At 40.2% G+C, this 12,572-nt stretch overlaps 1 protein-coding gene across 1 annotated transcript in view; it reads right to left on the minus strand.

The window, feature by feature from the left end:
• Positions 1–257: 257 nt before the first annotated feature.
• The window catches only part of LOC107755196 (protein NLRC3-like), a gene marked incomplete at its 5' end in the record, with an annotated part of 27,288 nt that continues 14,973 nt past the window's right edge, over positions 258–12,572 (minus strand). Inside the window, 2 exons of the mRNA XM_016571915.1 lie at positions 258–435; positions 649–2,398. Coding sequence (XP_016427401.1) covers positions 258–435; positions 649–2,398 — 1,928 coding nt within the window. The remainder of the gene's footprint in view (positions 436–648; positions 2,399–12,572) is intronic.

Consider the following 12,572-nt stretch of genomic DNA (forward strand, 5'->3'; position numbering starts at 1 on the left):
TACAACGTTGAATTAATGGACAGGTTTCACTAAAGCTGGATAGCCTGATCACACTTACTGATGAGCTTCACCACCCATTCAACCTGCTCAACTGGCCAGTAAGCCTGGACAGAGTCTGGCTAGTGCAAGTGGGGCGGAACATCTTTATGATTGCTCATAATTGATAAACATCAGTTCAGTAGTGTTAACTGAACCATCAATTTCACCTTTATCCAGCAGACACAAACACACAATCTCTGACTGCAGTGAAGAGATTCTTACTGTAATGTCTCCAGTTTACAGTGAGGATTCTCCAGTCCAGCAGAAAGCAGCTTCCCTCCTGAATCCTGCAGCTTATTGAGACTCAGGTTCAGCTCTCTCAGACTGGAGGAGTTTGAGCTGAGTGCTGAGGCCAGTGATGAACAGATTTGACCACTGAGATTGCACTTACTTAGACTAAGAATAAAAGTGATAAGATAAATTAACATTAGTACACAGTCAATAATTATGTGGAAACTAACTCAAAACTAGACTGGTGCAAATGTTTGTATTGTACAATGCTTAATGTTGCTTTTAATTAAAACTGTATCAACTAAACAATCATAATCTAATATGCAGTAAAACATTCATTTTGACAATGAAGTACATTTTACATTTTAAAGTACTCACTCAGCTTTTCTAGATGCTTTGATCACTGGCAGCAGCCTTAGAAGACATTGTTCTGATGTATGATATTTACCCAGTTTAAACTTATCTAGCTCCTCTTTTGAGTTCAGTAACACAAAAACCAGAGCTGACCAATGCTCAGGAGTGAGTCTGACTCCAGAGAGACAACTGAATCCTGTTTTGCGCAGGTATGTTTGGACTTCCTGCACCAGAGAATGATCATTCAGTTCATTCAGAGAGTGGAACAGATTGATAGATTTCTCTGGAGAGGGATTCTCTCTGATCTTCATCTTAATGTAATCAATTATTTCCTGTTTGCTGTGAGAGGTGCTTCCTGTGTGTGTCAGCAGACCTCGTAAGAGTATCTGATTGGACTCCAGTGAGAGACCCAGAAGGAACCGGAGGAAAAGATCCAGGTGTCCGTTCTCACTCAGTAAGGCATTGTCCACTTCAGTCTTCAGTAAATAAATCATTGATGTTTCATTTTCTTTGTCTTGATCAAACACTAGAAACTTGAATAAAGCAGCAAGAAACTCCTGAACGCTTAGATGCACAAAGCTGAACACCTTCCCCAGATACAGTCCAAACTCCTCTCTGAAGATTTGGGTACAAACTCCTGAGCACACTGACACTTCTCTGACATCAATGCCGTACTCTATCAGGTCCTCCTCATAGAAGATCAGCTTTCCTTTCTCCAGTTGTTCAAAAGCCAATTTTCCCAGTGCCAGAATATTCTTTCTTGTCTGCTGAAGATCTGCTTTGCATTTCCCATCATACTTCTGGGTCTTCAGGTTGGTCTGAAAGATTAGAAAGTGTGTGAACATTTGTGTGAGAGTCTTGGGGATCTCTGCACCCTGTGCTTCACCCAACATCCTCTCTATAACAGTGGCTGAAATCCAGCAGAAGACTGGTATGTGACACATGATGTACAGGCTTCTGGATGATTTGATGTGTGTCATGATCTTATTGGCCAGATTCCGATCATTTATTTTCTTCCTCAAATACTCATCCTTCTGAGGGTCATTGAACCCTCGTATCTCTGTGAGCTGGTCAACACACTCAGAAGGGATCTGATTGACTGCAGCTGGTCGAGAGGTGATCCAGAGGAGAGCAGAAGGAAGCAGATTCCCCTTGATGAGGTTGGTCAGCAGCACATCCACTGAGGATGAATCTGTTACATCCCATAAAATGTTATTGTTCTGGAAATCTAGAGGAAGTCGGCACTCATCCAGACCATCAAAGATGAGAATTATTTTAAATTCATTATAATCTATTGATTTCAGTTCCCTAATTTCTGTGAAAAGCTGATGAAGAATCTCCATCAGACTTATATTTTTCTGCTTCATCAAATTGAGCTCTCTAAAAGGAAGTGGAAATATAAAGTGAACATCCTGATTTGCTTTTCCTTCAGCCCAGTCCAGAATGAACTTCTGCACAGAGACTGTTTTTCCAATGCCAGCAACTCCTTTAGTCAACACAGTTCTGATGGGTTTGTCTCTTCCAGGTAAGGCTTTAAAGATGTCATTGCATTTGATGGGTGATTCCTGTGTCTCTGGTCTCCTGTAAGCAGTATCAATCTGTATCACCTCATGTTGATTATTGACGTCTCCACTTCCTCCCTCTGTGATGTAGAGCTCTGTATAGATCTCATTCAGAAGTGTTGAGCTTCCTTGATTTGAGATTCCTTCAACAATTCTCTGATATTTCTGCTTCAGTCTGGATTTGAGTTTTTGTTGGTGTATAGAGATCAGTTCTGATGAGCAAGAGGAACAATATTTTTAAATCTGAGATAATATGTATAACTTAAATAATCAATATATATCACTGGATCAGATGTAAATTTCGATTTGTGTAATATAAATATAAGCAAATTTCAGGGGTGTAATGGTACACTTATTCATACTGAAAATGTTTGGTATGGGTATTTGGGCATTATGCATGTGTTAGGAACATGTGTATGTATTGTTCCATACACATGCATACCGAACCGAAAGACCTGTGTTGGAAATTTTCAGTATTTTTTTCCTTTTAATTTCTTTATATTTTTAAGCATTGTGGGTAAACTTACAGATAGTTTTTTTACAGAAGAGATGGTCAATGTCATTACACTCACTGTTGGTGGATACAAATCGTTGATGAGTAGTTGAAAAACTTTGTTTGTTTGAGTTTAATGTGAGACCAGATATTATCTATAGGGTTCAAATCTGGACTATGACCAGGCCAGAACTTGAGCTTGAAAGACTTGATACAGTGTTAGCAGAAGTATTATCCAGTCCCTCCAGGATTTTGCGATTCTGCGATCGCTGAATTTATCGCAAAATCAAGCAAACTCCGCAATTTTCGCAAGAGCTCGCAAATTTTCGTAATTGCCGCAGATTTTCCGCAAATTTTGGGCTTAGACGCGTCCCGTGACGTCATCGCAACACGCATTCAAAGAAAGGTTCCAAAAATTGAATGAACAGCCTTGCATTCTCTTCATGACCGATTTACAAGAGCTACATTGGACAAACAAACCAAAAGTGGAACGAATCCGCGCTACTCCTTTGGGCTACGCAGCGCAGACCGTTTATTTGCTCGGGCTGGAGCTGTGGGCTGATCTCAATCACGCGACGCGATGTGACGCGACACCATTATACACAGCGCTGGGAGATAGGCCTACAGTGAAGAAAGCAGTCGAATTCGCCGCAGAATCAATAACATCTCTGCTGTGAAATCTTGTGAGAAGCATTCAAATTCGGTGCAGAATTCTGCTAAAGCTACAGATATCAGAACAAACGCCACTGATGTGGAAGCCAGGAAAAACATTGTTCAATAAACACAAATCACCACCATTCACAATGGATTTAACATAGTAAAACTACAGGAACAACTTGTGGCAGAAATGGTCTAATGTTTTCGAGTGTTTTTAAATGCCTGACACAACTTTTCCCAGCACTTCAAAGCTTTAAGTATTACCGAATTTGAAAATTATTTTTAATGTGATGACATTATTTGATCATCCTTCATAGGTTGCCCCCATTTATAAAACTAAAAGTTTCATGATGTAGGAAAGCAAAGACTTATTTAAAAATAAAAAAGACCACTAGTAGATGGCTGCAGAGAAGTACTTATAGGCTTATTAGCCATTTCCACTCCCTAATATATATTTTTTGTATTTATTAAATTATATTTAGATATTATGAATGACAGTAATAAAAGTTAATTTGATCTGCATCTCAACTACCTAGACAGCACAAGTACATCTGTAAGACGTCTGCTAAATATCTGGGAAACATCTGCTGTGTAATTTGATAAACGTCTTAGAAGCAGTTTTACATGCATTCTAATAAATGTCTATTTGACATCTGACAGGAAACGTCTTAGAGACGTATTGCAGATGAGCAAACACTCTAAAAAATACATCTTGCATATGTACATGCAGATATCAAATAGACACCTCCGAGATTGAGTACTGTCAGGTACTGGTGCCACCTTCTGTAGAACTTAATGGCACTGGTGCAGGTGTCCTCAAACGTAAGTCTGGAGCCCTACAACGGTTGTCGAAGTCAGAAAAGTCAAAACAATGTTAGAAGAATGTTGTCTGTGGTATATTTTCACTGCAAAACAATAAGAGATGCCGCAAATATCACCGCAAATTTTGAGAAAAGCCGCAGCAAAATCAGTCATTTTAGGCCGCAAAAATCTGAAAAAAGTCCTGCGAAATCCTGGAGGGACTGATTATCTTAATAAAAAACTAAATTTAATCATTCATCTTTAAAACCAAATTGTAATATTGAAAATGATCAAAGACATTTATTTTCCTTTTCCAACACTCTCTTTCCTACCAAAAGGTTCATTTGAATTTCTAAATGTACAGTGGAGCTGGTAGTGAAGAAGGCCTGTAAGCCAAGATGTGTGTACACTTGGTTCTGTTAATTGTCACACCTTTAGTACAGTGGGGAAAGCTGCAATTTGCTGATTGGTCAGTTTAAATATCTCAGATTTGGTTTTAGACACAATGGTCAAGGAAGTGATAAAAGAAGTTTGTAACTGTTGCTCTGTCTTTTTTCTTCACTTGGCAGTCTTCTTTTCTCAGGCTCTCTTCTTGGGGCTCTTTCTCATGTAACATACTGCATACATAGTGGTGTAGTGATTTTACTTTCGTCCACTCAGTGTAGTGATGGGTACTCATGTCACCGATGACTAGTGTTGGGGAGTAACTAGTTACATGTAATGGAATTATGTAATTTAATTACAAAATAAATGTAATTTTAATCAGTTACAGTTACTGAGAAAAAAATGTGTAATTAAATTAATTACTTATGAAAATGTTAATGATTACAAAGGGGGGTTACATCTGAATTTTTTTCACATACACAACCACATACAGATTTAAGTGATTTCCTTCATAAATTGCAGCGACTGCTCTAAATATGAGACACCAATGTCTCAGGAGTTTAGTACAGAAAATAGGACACATGCTTATTCGATAACTGTTTTATTTCCTATTTAGGTTTATGTATACGCTTTATTATTTTTAAGATTAACTATTTTTTTCCAAGGCATTGTAAGATTCCAGTGTTTCCTGTCATAGCTATGCAAATATTTGATTTCAAAAACAGTATTCATAGCTATTAAACTATTTCTTGTTATGATTTTAAATCTGTATTTAACCTCAGAATGATCTCAAACTAAGTCTGATTTTGTGGTGGCTGTGCTTTAAAATTAAATTATTATAATCGTAATTCAAGTAATGAAGGATTTTAAAAGTCTGACAGTAATTACAACCCCAATTCCAGAGAAGTTGGGACGTTTTGTGAAATGTCATAAAATTAAGAATGTCATTTGTTCATTCTATTTAACCTTTATTTAAAATTTCCAATGTTTTCACTGGCCAACTTAATTTTATTTTGTAAATATAAACAAATTTTGATGGCTGCAACCCACACCAAAAAAGTTGGGACAGAGGCATGTTTACCACTGTGTCACATCAACTTTCCTTTTAATTACAGTGTTTAATTGTTTGGGAATTGAGGATACTAAATGTTAAAGTTTTGCAAGCAAAATTTTCGTCCAATTTTGTGATACAAGACTTCAGATGCTCAGCAGTCTATGATCATCATTGTCTGATTCTCCTTTTCATGACTGGTCATACACTTTCAATAGAAGACAGATCTGGACTGCAGGCAGGCTAGTCTAGCACATTCACTCTGTGTCTACGTAACCACGCTGTTGTAGCACATCCAGAATGAGACCTTGCTTTGTCTGTATCTAATAACAATGGACTTCCCATGAAAATTGTGTTTCCCCACGGACCATTATTACTGACACACAACCCGATAAACGCTGGACATAGCCTGCGTCCCAATGTGCACACTATCCATGCTAAATTCTATGTGATATTAGTTAGACCGTTCTATTTAAAGAGATAGGTAACAGCAGTAATAGTGACTGCTGTGTACATTCCACCAGATGCTAATGCTAGCGCAGCTCTCACTCAGTTACATAGCACTATAGATAAACACCAACGGAACCATCCAGACGGAGTGCACATCATAGCGGGTGATTTTAATCTGACGGGTCTGAAAACAGTTCTACCTAAATTCACCCAATATGTTAAGTGTGCGACCAGAGGGAAAAATACACTGGATCATGTGTATTCCAACATTATGAATGCCTACAGGGCCGCACCCCTCCCCCACCTGCGACAGTCAAATCACTGTTCACTGCTTCTTTTCCCAACATACACCCCATTGAGGAGGAAAATAAAACCGGTCACAAAGATCATAAAAACTTGGCCTGAGGAATCTCTCTCTCAGCTGCAGACTGCTTTGAACGAACAGACTGGGAGGTATTTGAACATCAGGACCTGGAACAATACACAGAATCTGTTTTGTTCTACATTAAAAACTGCATGGAAAATGTCACTGTCAACAAAAAGATTCGGGTGTTTCCCAATCAGAAACCCTGGATGACATGTGAAGTGCAGTCATTACTCAAAGAACGTGACTCCGCCTTCAGGTCTGGTGACAAAGCTTCATACAGCACTGCTAGATCCAACTTAAAGAGAGGCATCAAACTTGCCAAAGAAGAGTATAAAAAGAAAATTGAGGACCACCTCACAGACAAAAATCCAAGAAGAGTGTGGCAGGGTATTCAGAGCATTACCAATTATAAGAACAATAACCACAGCACTGTCAACGCTGATGCTTCACCCCAAAGAGAGGCATCAAACTCGCCGAAGAAGATTATAAAAAGAAAATTGAGTACCACCTCACAGACAAAAATCCAAGAACAGTGTGGCAGGGTATTCAGAACATTACCAATTACAAGAACAATAACCACAGCACTGTTAACGCTGATGCTTCACTGGCTGAGGAACTTAATAATTTCTTTGCCCGCGTTGAGTGAATCGTTACATCCCTAACTTGTAGTCTACTTAAAATCTTATTTTTAAAAACTATTATAAACAATTAAAAAATTACTTTCAGAAAATACAATTGTAACAACGTTTGTAGATCGGGAAGAAGGAGGCGGGAACTGGCGAACACTCAAAGAAATCTTTAATAAAATAAAAAAACACAAAATAGCGCGACAGCCCCTCGCGGACGACTGTCGCGCACAAACGAAACCACTACAGTCACTTATTTCACTCAAATCTCTTCTGTCTATATTGCTGCTATACAACATGCAATATACAATATTGTACAATATGCAGTATGTCAATCTGCAATACCACTGTCTGAACACTTTATTTATCAGAACTTCAAACAAATGCACTAAATAGTATGTCAGGGTGAAATATCATATCTGGTTACTAAATGTGAAACACTATATCTGCAGTAAAGGTGCAATAATATATGTGCAATAATATACACTATATGTCAATGTGCAATACTAGCATTCAATTCAATTCAATGTGAATTTGGATAGATTTTGATGACCATTTTCCTTTGGAATGCGATTGGGCTACTTTTGCGTACCAATTGGGCTGGTTTTGTTACACAGACCTGGCAACCCTGATGACCACCATAAATATTCCCCTAGACCTCCAGATGCAGCAGCAGTCGGTTAAACAAAGAGAGATCATAAAGATCAATCGGTTACACTTTACTTGAAGGGGTGTGCATAAGACTGACATGACACTTTCATAATCATGACATGACACGTCATGAATATGAAGGAGGTTTTATGCATGTTTATGACAACTGTCATTAAGTGTCATTCGCTCAGTTATGTTATGAAGGTGTCATGTCAGTCTTATGCACACCCCTTCAAGTAAAGTGTTACCTAATCAATCCAAGTCCATTCATAACTAAGTTTGGAAATCTTAAATTAGATTTTTTTTTAAACCTTAACGGTTCCCTGCTGGTGGAATGACCTGCCCATCTTCAAGAAACTGCTAAAGACACATCTCTTACATCTATACTTGACCCTCTAAAATTAGAACTCTCTATTCTATTTCTATTCTATCTACTTGTTTTCATTTTATTTATTATAAAAAAAATAATCACTTGACCCTCTAACACTAGAGTTCTCTATTCTTTTTCTATACTATCTACTTGTTTTCTTTTTAATTTTTATAAAAAATATAATAATCACTTGACCCTCTAACACTAGCTCTATCTACTTTTTAATTCTGTTTATTTATTATTTAAAAAAAAAAAAAACTTGCTACGCGTACTGCGTTAGACTAACTCGGGACTTCTCACAACACTTATATATTGTTGCTATTTTGTTGTTTTGATTGCTTCTATTACCCTAATTTTGAAGTTACTTTAGATAAAAGCGTCAGCTAAATGATTAAATGTAAATGTTGCAAACTACAACACTAAGAGAAATAAGTATTCTCAATGACAGCTATGTGTAATGCAACATCTTTCACAAATTCAGCTGTTAACAGACAGATGAATGCAGGCATGACATGATGATATTTTTCCAACATGTTTGGACTTAATGCATTCAGAACATTGCCAGAACTATTTTGGTTGTGATTTGGTAAGTGAATAATGCATTGGTAAAATTTCAGTAACACTTTTCTAACTGTAAGTTTAAACTATGCAAATAAGTTCTATAGGAGGAAAGAAGGATGGACCACACTCTGTGTATCTCCTCTGATGGCAGCAGCCAATCACAACACTACCATGGAGATGCACCAAATTGCAATCTCCTCTTGGCCCGAACCCAGAGTAACCCAGGGGCGCTCAATCGGGAGGGCTCATACAGCTTCTTGACGGGAGCAGCTCGCGGCATCAGACCTACCGACCAATAAAGGAAGAGCAGTGTGTTTGGGCTGTCAGACCAGGGGCCCGTACTGCCTCCAACGGGAGCAACTTGCAGCGCTGGGAAGATGGCCCCTACTAGCCGATGGACGAGGAGCAGCGTGATTTGGGAAGCCCGACTAGGAGGGTTCACTCCGCTTCTTGATGGGAGCAGCTCGCAGCATCGGATGGGTGAGCCCTACTGGTCGATGACAGAGTGGACAAGGCTCGAATCGACTGACCAGGAAGGTCCACATAGCTTTGACGGGAGCAACTCACTGCGTCGGATGGGTAAACCTTACCGGCCGATAGACGGGTTGAACTAAATTTGAAGTGCCAGCCGCAAGAGACTTCGTCCGATGGGAGTTCAATACTCATGGCATCGGACGGGTAAGCTTCGCAAGTAGACGGACGGAAAAGCCAATGTTTTCCCGACCGGGATGCTTTCTAAGCATCTGACAGAAGTTCAATACTCACTGCATCAGACGGGTTAGCCTCGCCGGTGAACGGATGGAAAAACCAATGTTTTCCTGACTGGGAGACTCTCGCAGCATCTGACGGGAACTCAATACTCACAGCATCGGACGGGTAAGCTTCGCCGGTAGACGGAATGAAAGGCCAAGATTTGCTTTACCGGAAGGCTGTTGTAACGTTCGACGGGAGTTCAATACTCACGGCATGGGCGGGTAAGCATTACCGATAGTTGAAAGAAAAACATATTCAGAAGGCTCTTGCCGCGTTCTACGGGAGTTCAATACTCACGGCACGGACAGGTAAGCATCACCGGTAGTTAAAAGAAAACATTCACTCAAACGGGAAGGCTCTCGCAGCATCTGACGGGAGTTCAATACTCATGGCATCAGGGGGGTAAGCCTCGCTGGTTATCGGACGGAAATGGTCTGCTCGACCGGGAGGCTCTCGCAGCATCCGACGGGAGTTCAATACTCACGGCATCGGACGGGTAAACCTCGCCGGTTGTTGGACAGAAAAGGCAAGGTTTGCGTGACTGGGAGGCTCTCGCAGCATCCGACAGGAGCTCAATACTCACGCCATCAGACGGGTAAGCCTCGCCAGTGGACGGACTGAAAGGCCAAGATTTGCTTGACCGGAAGGCTCTTGCAGCATTCGACGGGAGTTCAATACTCACGGCACGGACAGGTAAGCATCACTGGTAGTTGAAAGAAAACATATTCACTCAACCGGGAAGGCTCTTGCAGCATCTGACGGGAGTTCAATACTCGTGGCATCGGACCGGTAAGCTTCGGTAACCGGTAAGAGAAACATATTTGCTCCACCGGGAGCGCTCTTGCAGCAACTGACAGGGAGTTCAATGCTCAGAACAATTTGCGTTGTCTAAAAGGTAGATGCTATGAGGATTACTTGGCGTAATTTTTTGACAAATCCAATAAGCTGCTTCTGAAAACACGTCAGAAAATCTTGGTGCTGCTTTGCATCCGAAAGTTAAGCATACAACAAAATAGAATTTCCTGTGCCAGCGTACCCCAAATAAGTGCCATGAATCTAGATGGATAGGCATAGCTTTGAAAGCTGAAGTGATGTCGACTTTTGCCAGCCAAGTGCTAAGACCCATGAGTGTTTATGCTTGAAAACAGGCCGTTGGTGACCACAGTAGGCTTTTGATATAATGCGTAATGTACATTATATTGTTTATAATACATTAAGTTTTGTTCAACAGAACCATATTGTTACTTGCTTTTGGTACTTTATTTGAACCAATTATTATGGCCTCATTGCTATTATATATGTATTTTAGGTCATTTTAAAGGCTATTGTTTGATTAGGCCTATTTTTACTACCATAAAATAAATTATAATTATCTGATTAATTATCAGAACCATCAACCGATAACTCTATTACCAAATTAATCATTAGTGACGGCCTTAGATAAGGGGTCTATGTCTGCACCTGCCAGGATCTGTGCTCGGATGTTGTGAGCCACTGGAGGTGGCTCCGAGGCAACAGCATTTGGTGGGACGAGCAGTGATGTTAAAATGAAAAGAGAATATTGAGATTTTTAATGAAGTAGTAATTAAGTCTCACGCTTAATATCGGCCTCTGGGGCTTGAGGTGGGAAACTGAGAGAAGAGAGAAAAATGGAGGAAAAGAAAGAGATGTGTGGGTCTGTTTTGTGAGCGGAGGCAGCCTCACGCTAGTGTCTGCTACGGGAGCTTGAGGCCACTGAAAAGGAAAAAGGGGTTATTAGTAGCGGGAGGAAAAAGGTTGAGATGTGTGGGCCTGTGTTGCAAGTGGAGGCAGTATCACGCTTGCTTCGCCTGCTGTAGCTGTAGGCCACGGTATGGGAGTCCTGAAGAACTTGTGTAGCCTGCACTGTTAGAGGAGGCAGACTCACGCTAGCGTTTGCTACGGGAGCTGAAGGCCACTGAAAAGAAAAATGGTTATTAGTAGCATGGGGGAGCGGAAGAGATGTGTGGGCCTGTGTTGCAAATGGAGGCAGCCTCACGTTTGCTTCAGCTGCTGTAGCTGTAGGCCACGGGAAGGGGGTGGGGTTTGTGATGTCCTGAAGAACTTGTGTAGCCTGCACTGCTAGCGGAGGCTGCCTCACGCTAGCATCTGCTATGGGAGCTGGAGGCCACTGAAAATGAAAAAGTTTAAAAGTAGCAGTGGGAAAAACTGAGATGTAAGGACTTGTGTTACAAGCAGAGGCAGCCTCACGCTTGCTTCAGCTGCTTTAAAGGGTGGTCACACTGCACTTTACGTTCCACTGACTTCCATTCATACGCATACAAACGCGTCAGACTGTAAGCGCAAGCTTGTGCGAAAAGTTTTGCATTTCGCTGCGTTCCAAAATTCAAGCTTGGTGAACTCTGGCCTGCGAATTCGCATGACGTGATACCATGTGACCAACAGCAGATCGATACGTCACAGCATGACCTCCTATCTGAATTAAAAGAACACATTTAAAACTGCAGCGCTGCAGGAAAGTGGAGTAGATTGTATGTTTTTACATTTTAGATGTATTATAATTTGTTAAGTGTTGAATTTAATTTTTATTTTTTTAAGACGCTGCACAGCGTGACGTCATATCACGACCATTGCAGCAAGCAAAACAATTTCGCATGCTCAAGGTCTAGTGTGACACGGCTTTAGCTGTAGGCCGTGGGAAAGGGGAGTTGTTTGTGACATTTGACGGGAAATGCTGAAATGCCTGAGTAGCCTGCAGTGTTGCCAATTTAGCAATTTTGTTGCCAGATTTAGCAACTTCGCAGATTACCCTAACAACTTGTTTTCCAAAGCACATAGCCACAAATTTTGTTATTTTAAAATGTAATTAGCAACTTTTAGCATGTTTTTTAAAAAGTGATAAAATGCTCAAAAGACATGAATTTTCCTCTTAACCACACAAAGAAGAAAGTATTGAAAAGCTAGCCAAGTGGCACATCAGCTGGAGACTTGGAATGAGGTGCCTAGCAATACGCACATCACATGTGAATTAGGTTGCTAGTTGCACATGTTCGATAATAATTATTTCTTTATGATACACCTTAGTTGTTAGTTTGTGCCTATAATTGTTAATCATTTAGGTACATAGTTGAACTTATTTCTCGAAAATCAATCTTTTTAATCCGTGTATCTGAGTGAAATGTGTAATTTAAAATACAGGTAAAAATGCTAGTGAAAATTAATTCAGAAAATCTGAGTAATTTC

Source organism: Sinocyclocheilus rhinocerous, unplaced genomic scaffold (genome assembly GCF_001515625.1).
Source record: "Sinocyclocheilus rhinocerous isolate Xijiao unplaced genomic scaffold, SAMN03320098_v1.1 scaffold10176, whole genome shotgun sequence".
Classification (NCBI taxonomy): Eukaryota; Metazoa; Chordata; class Actinopteri; order Cypriniformes; family Cyprinidae; genus Sinocyclocheilus; species Sinocyclocheilus rhinocerous.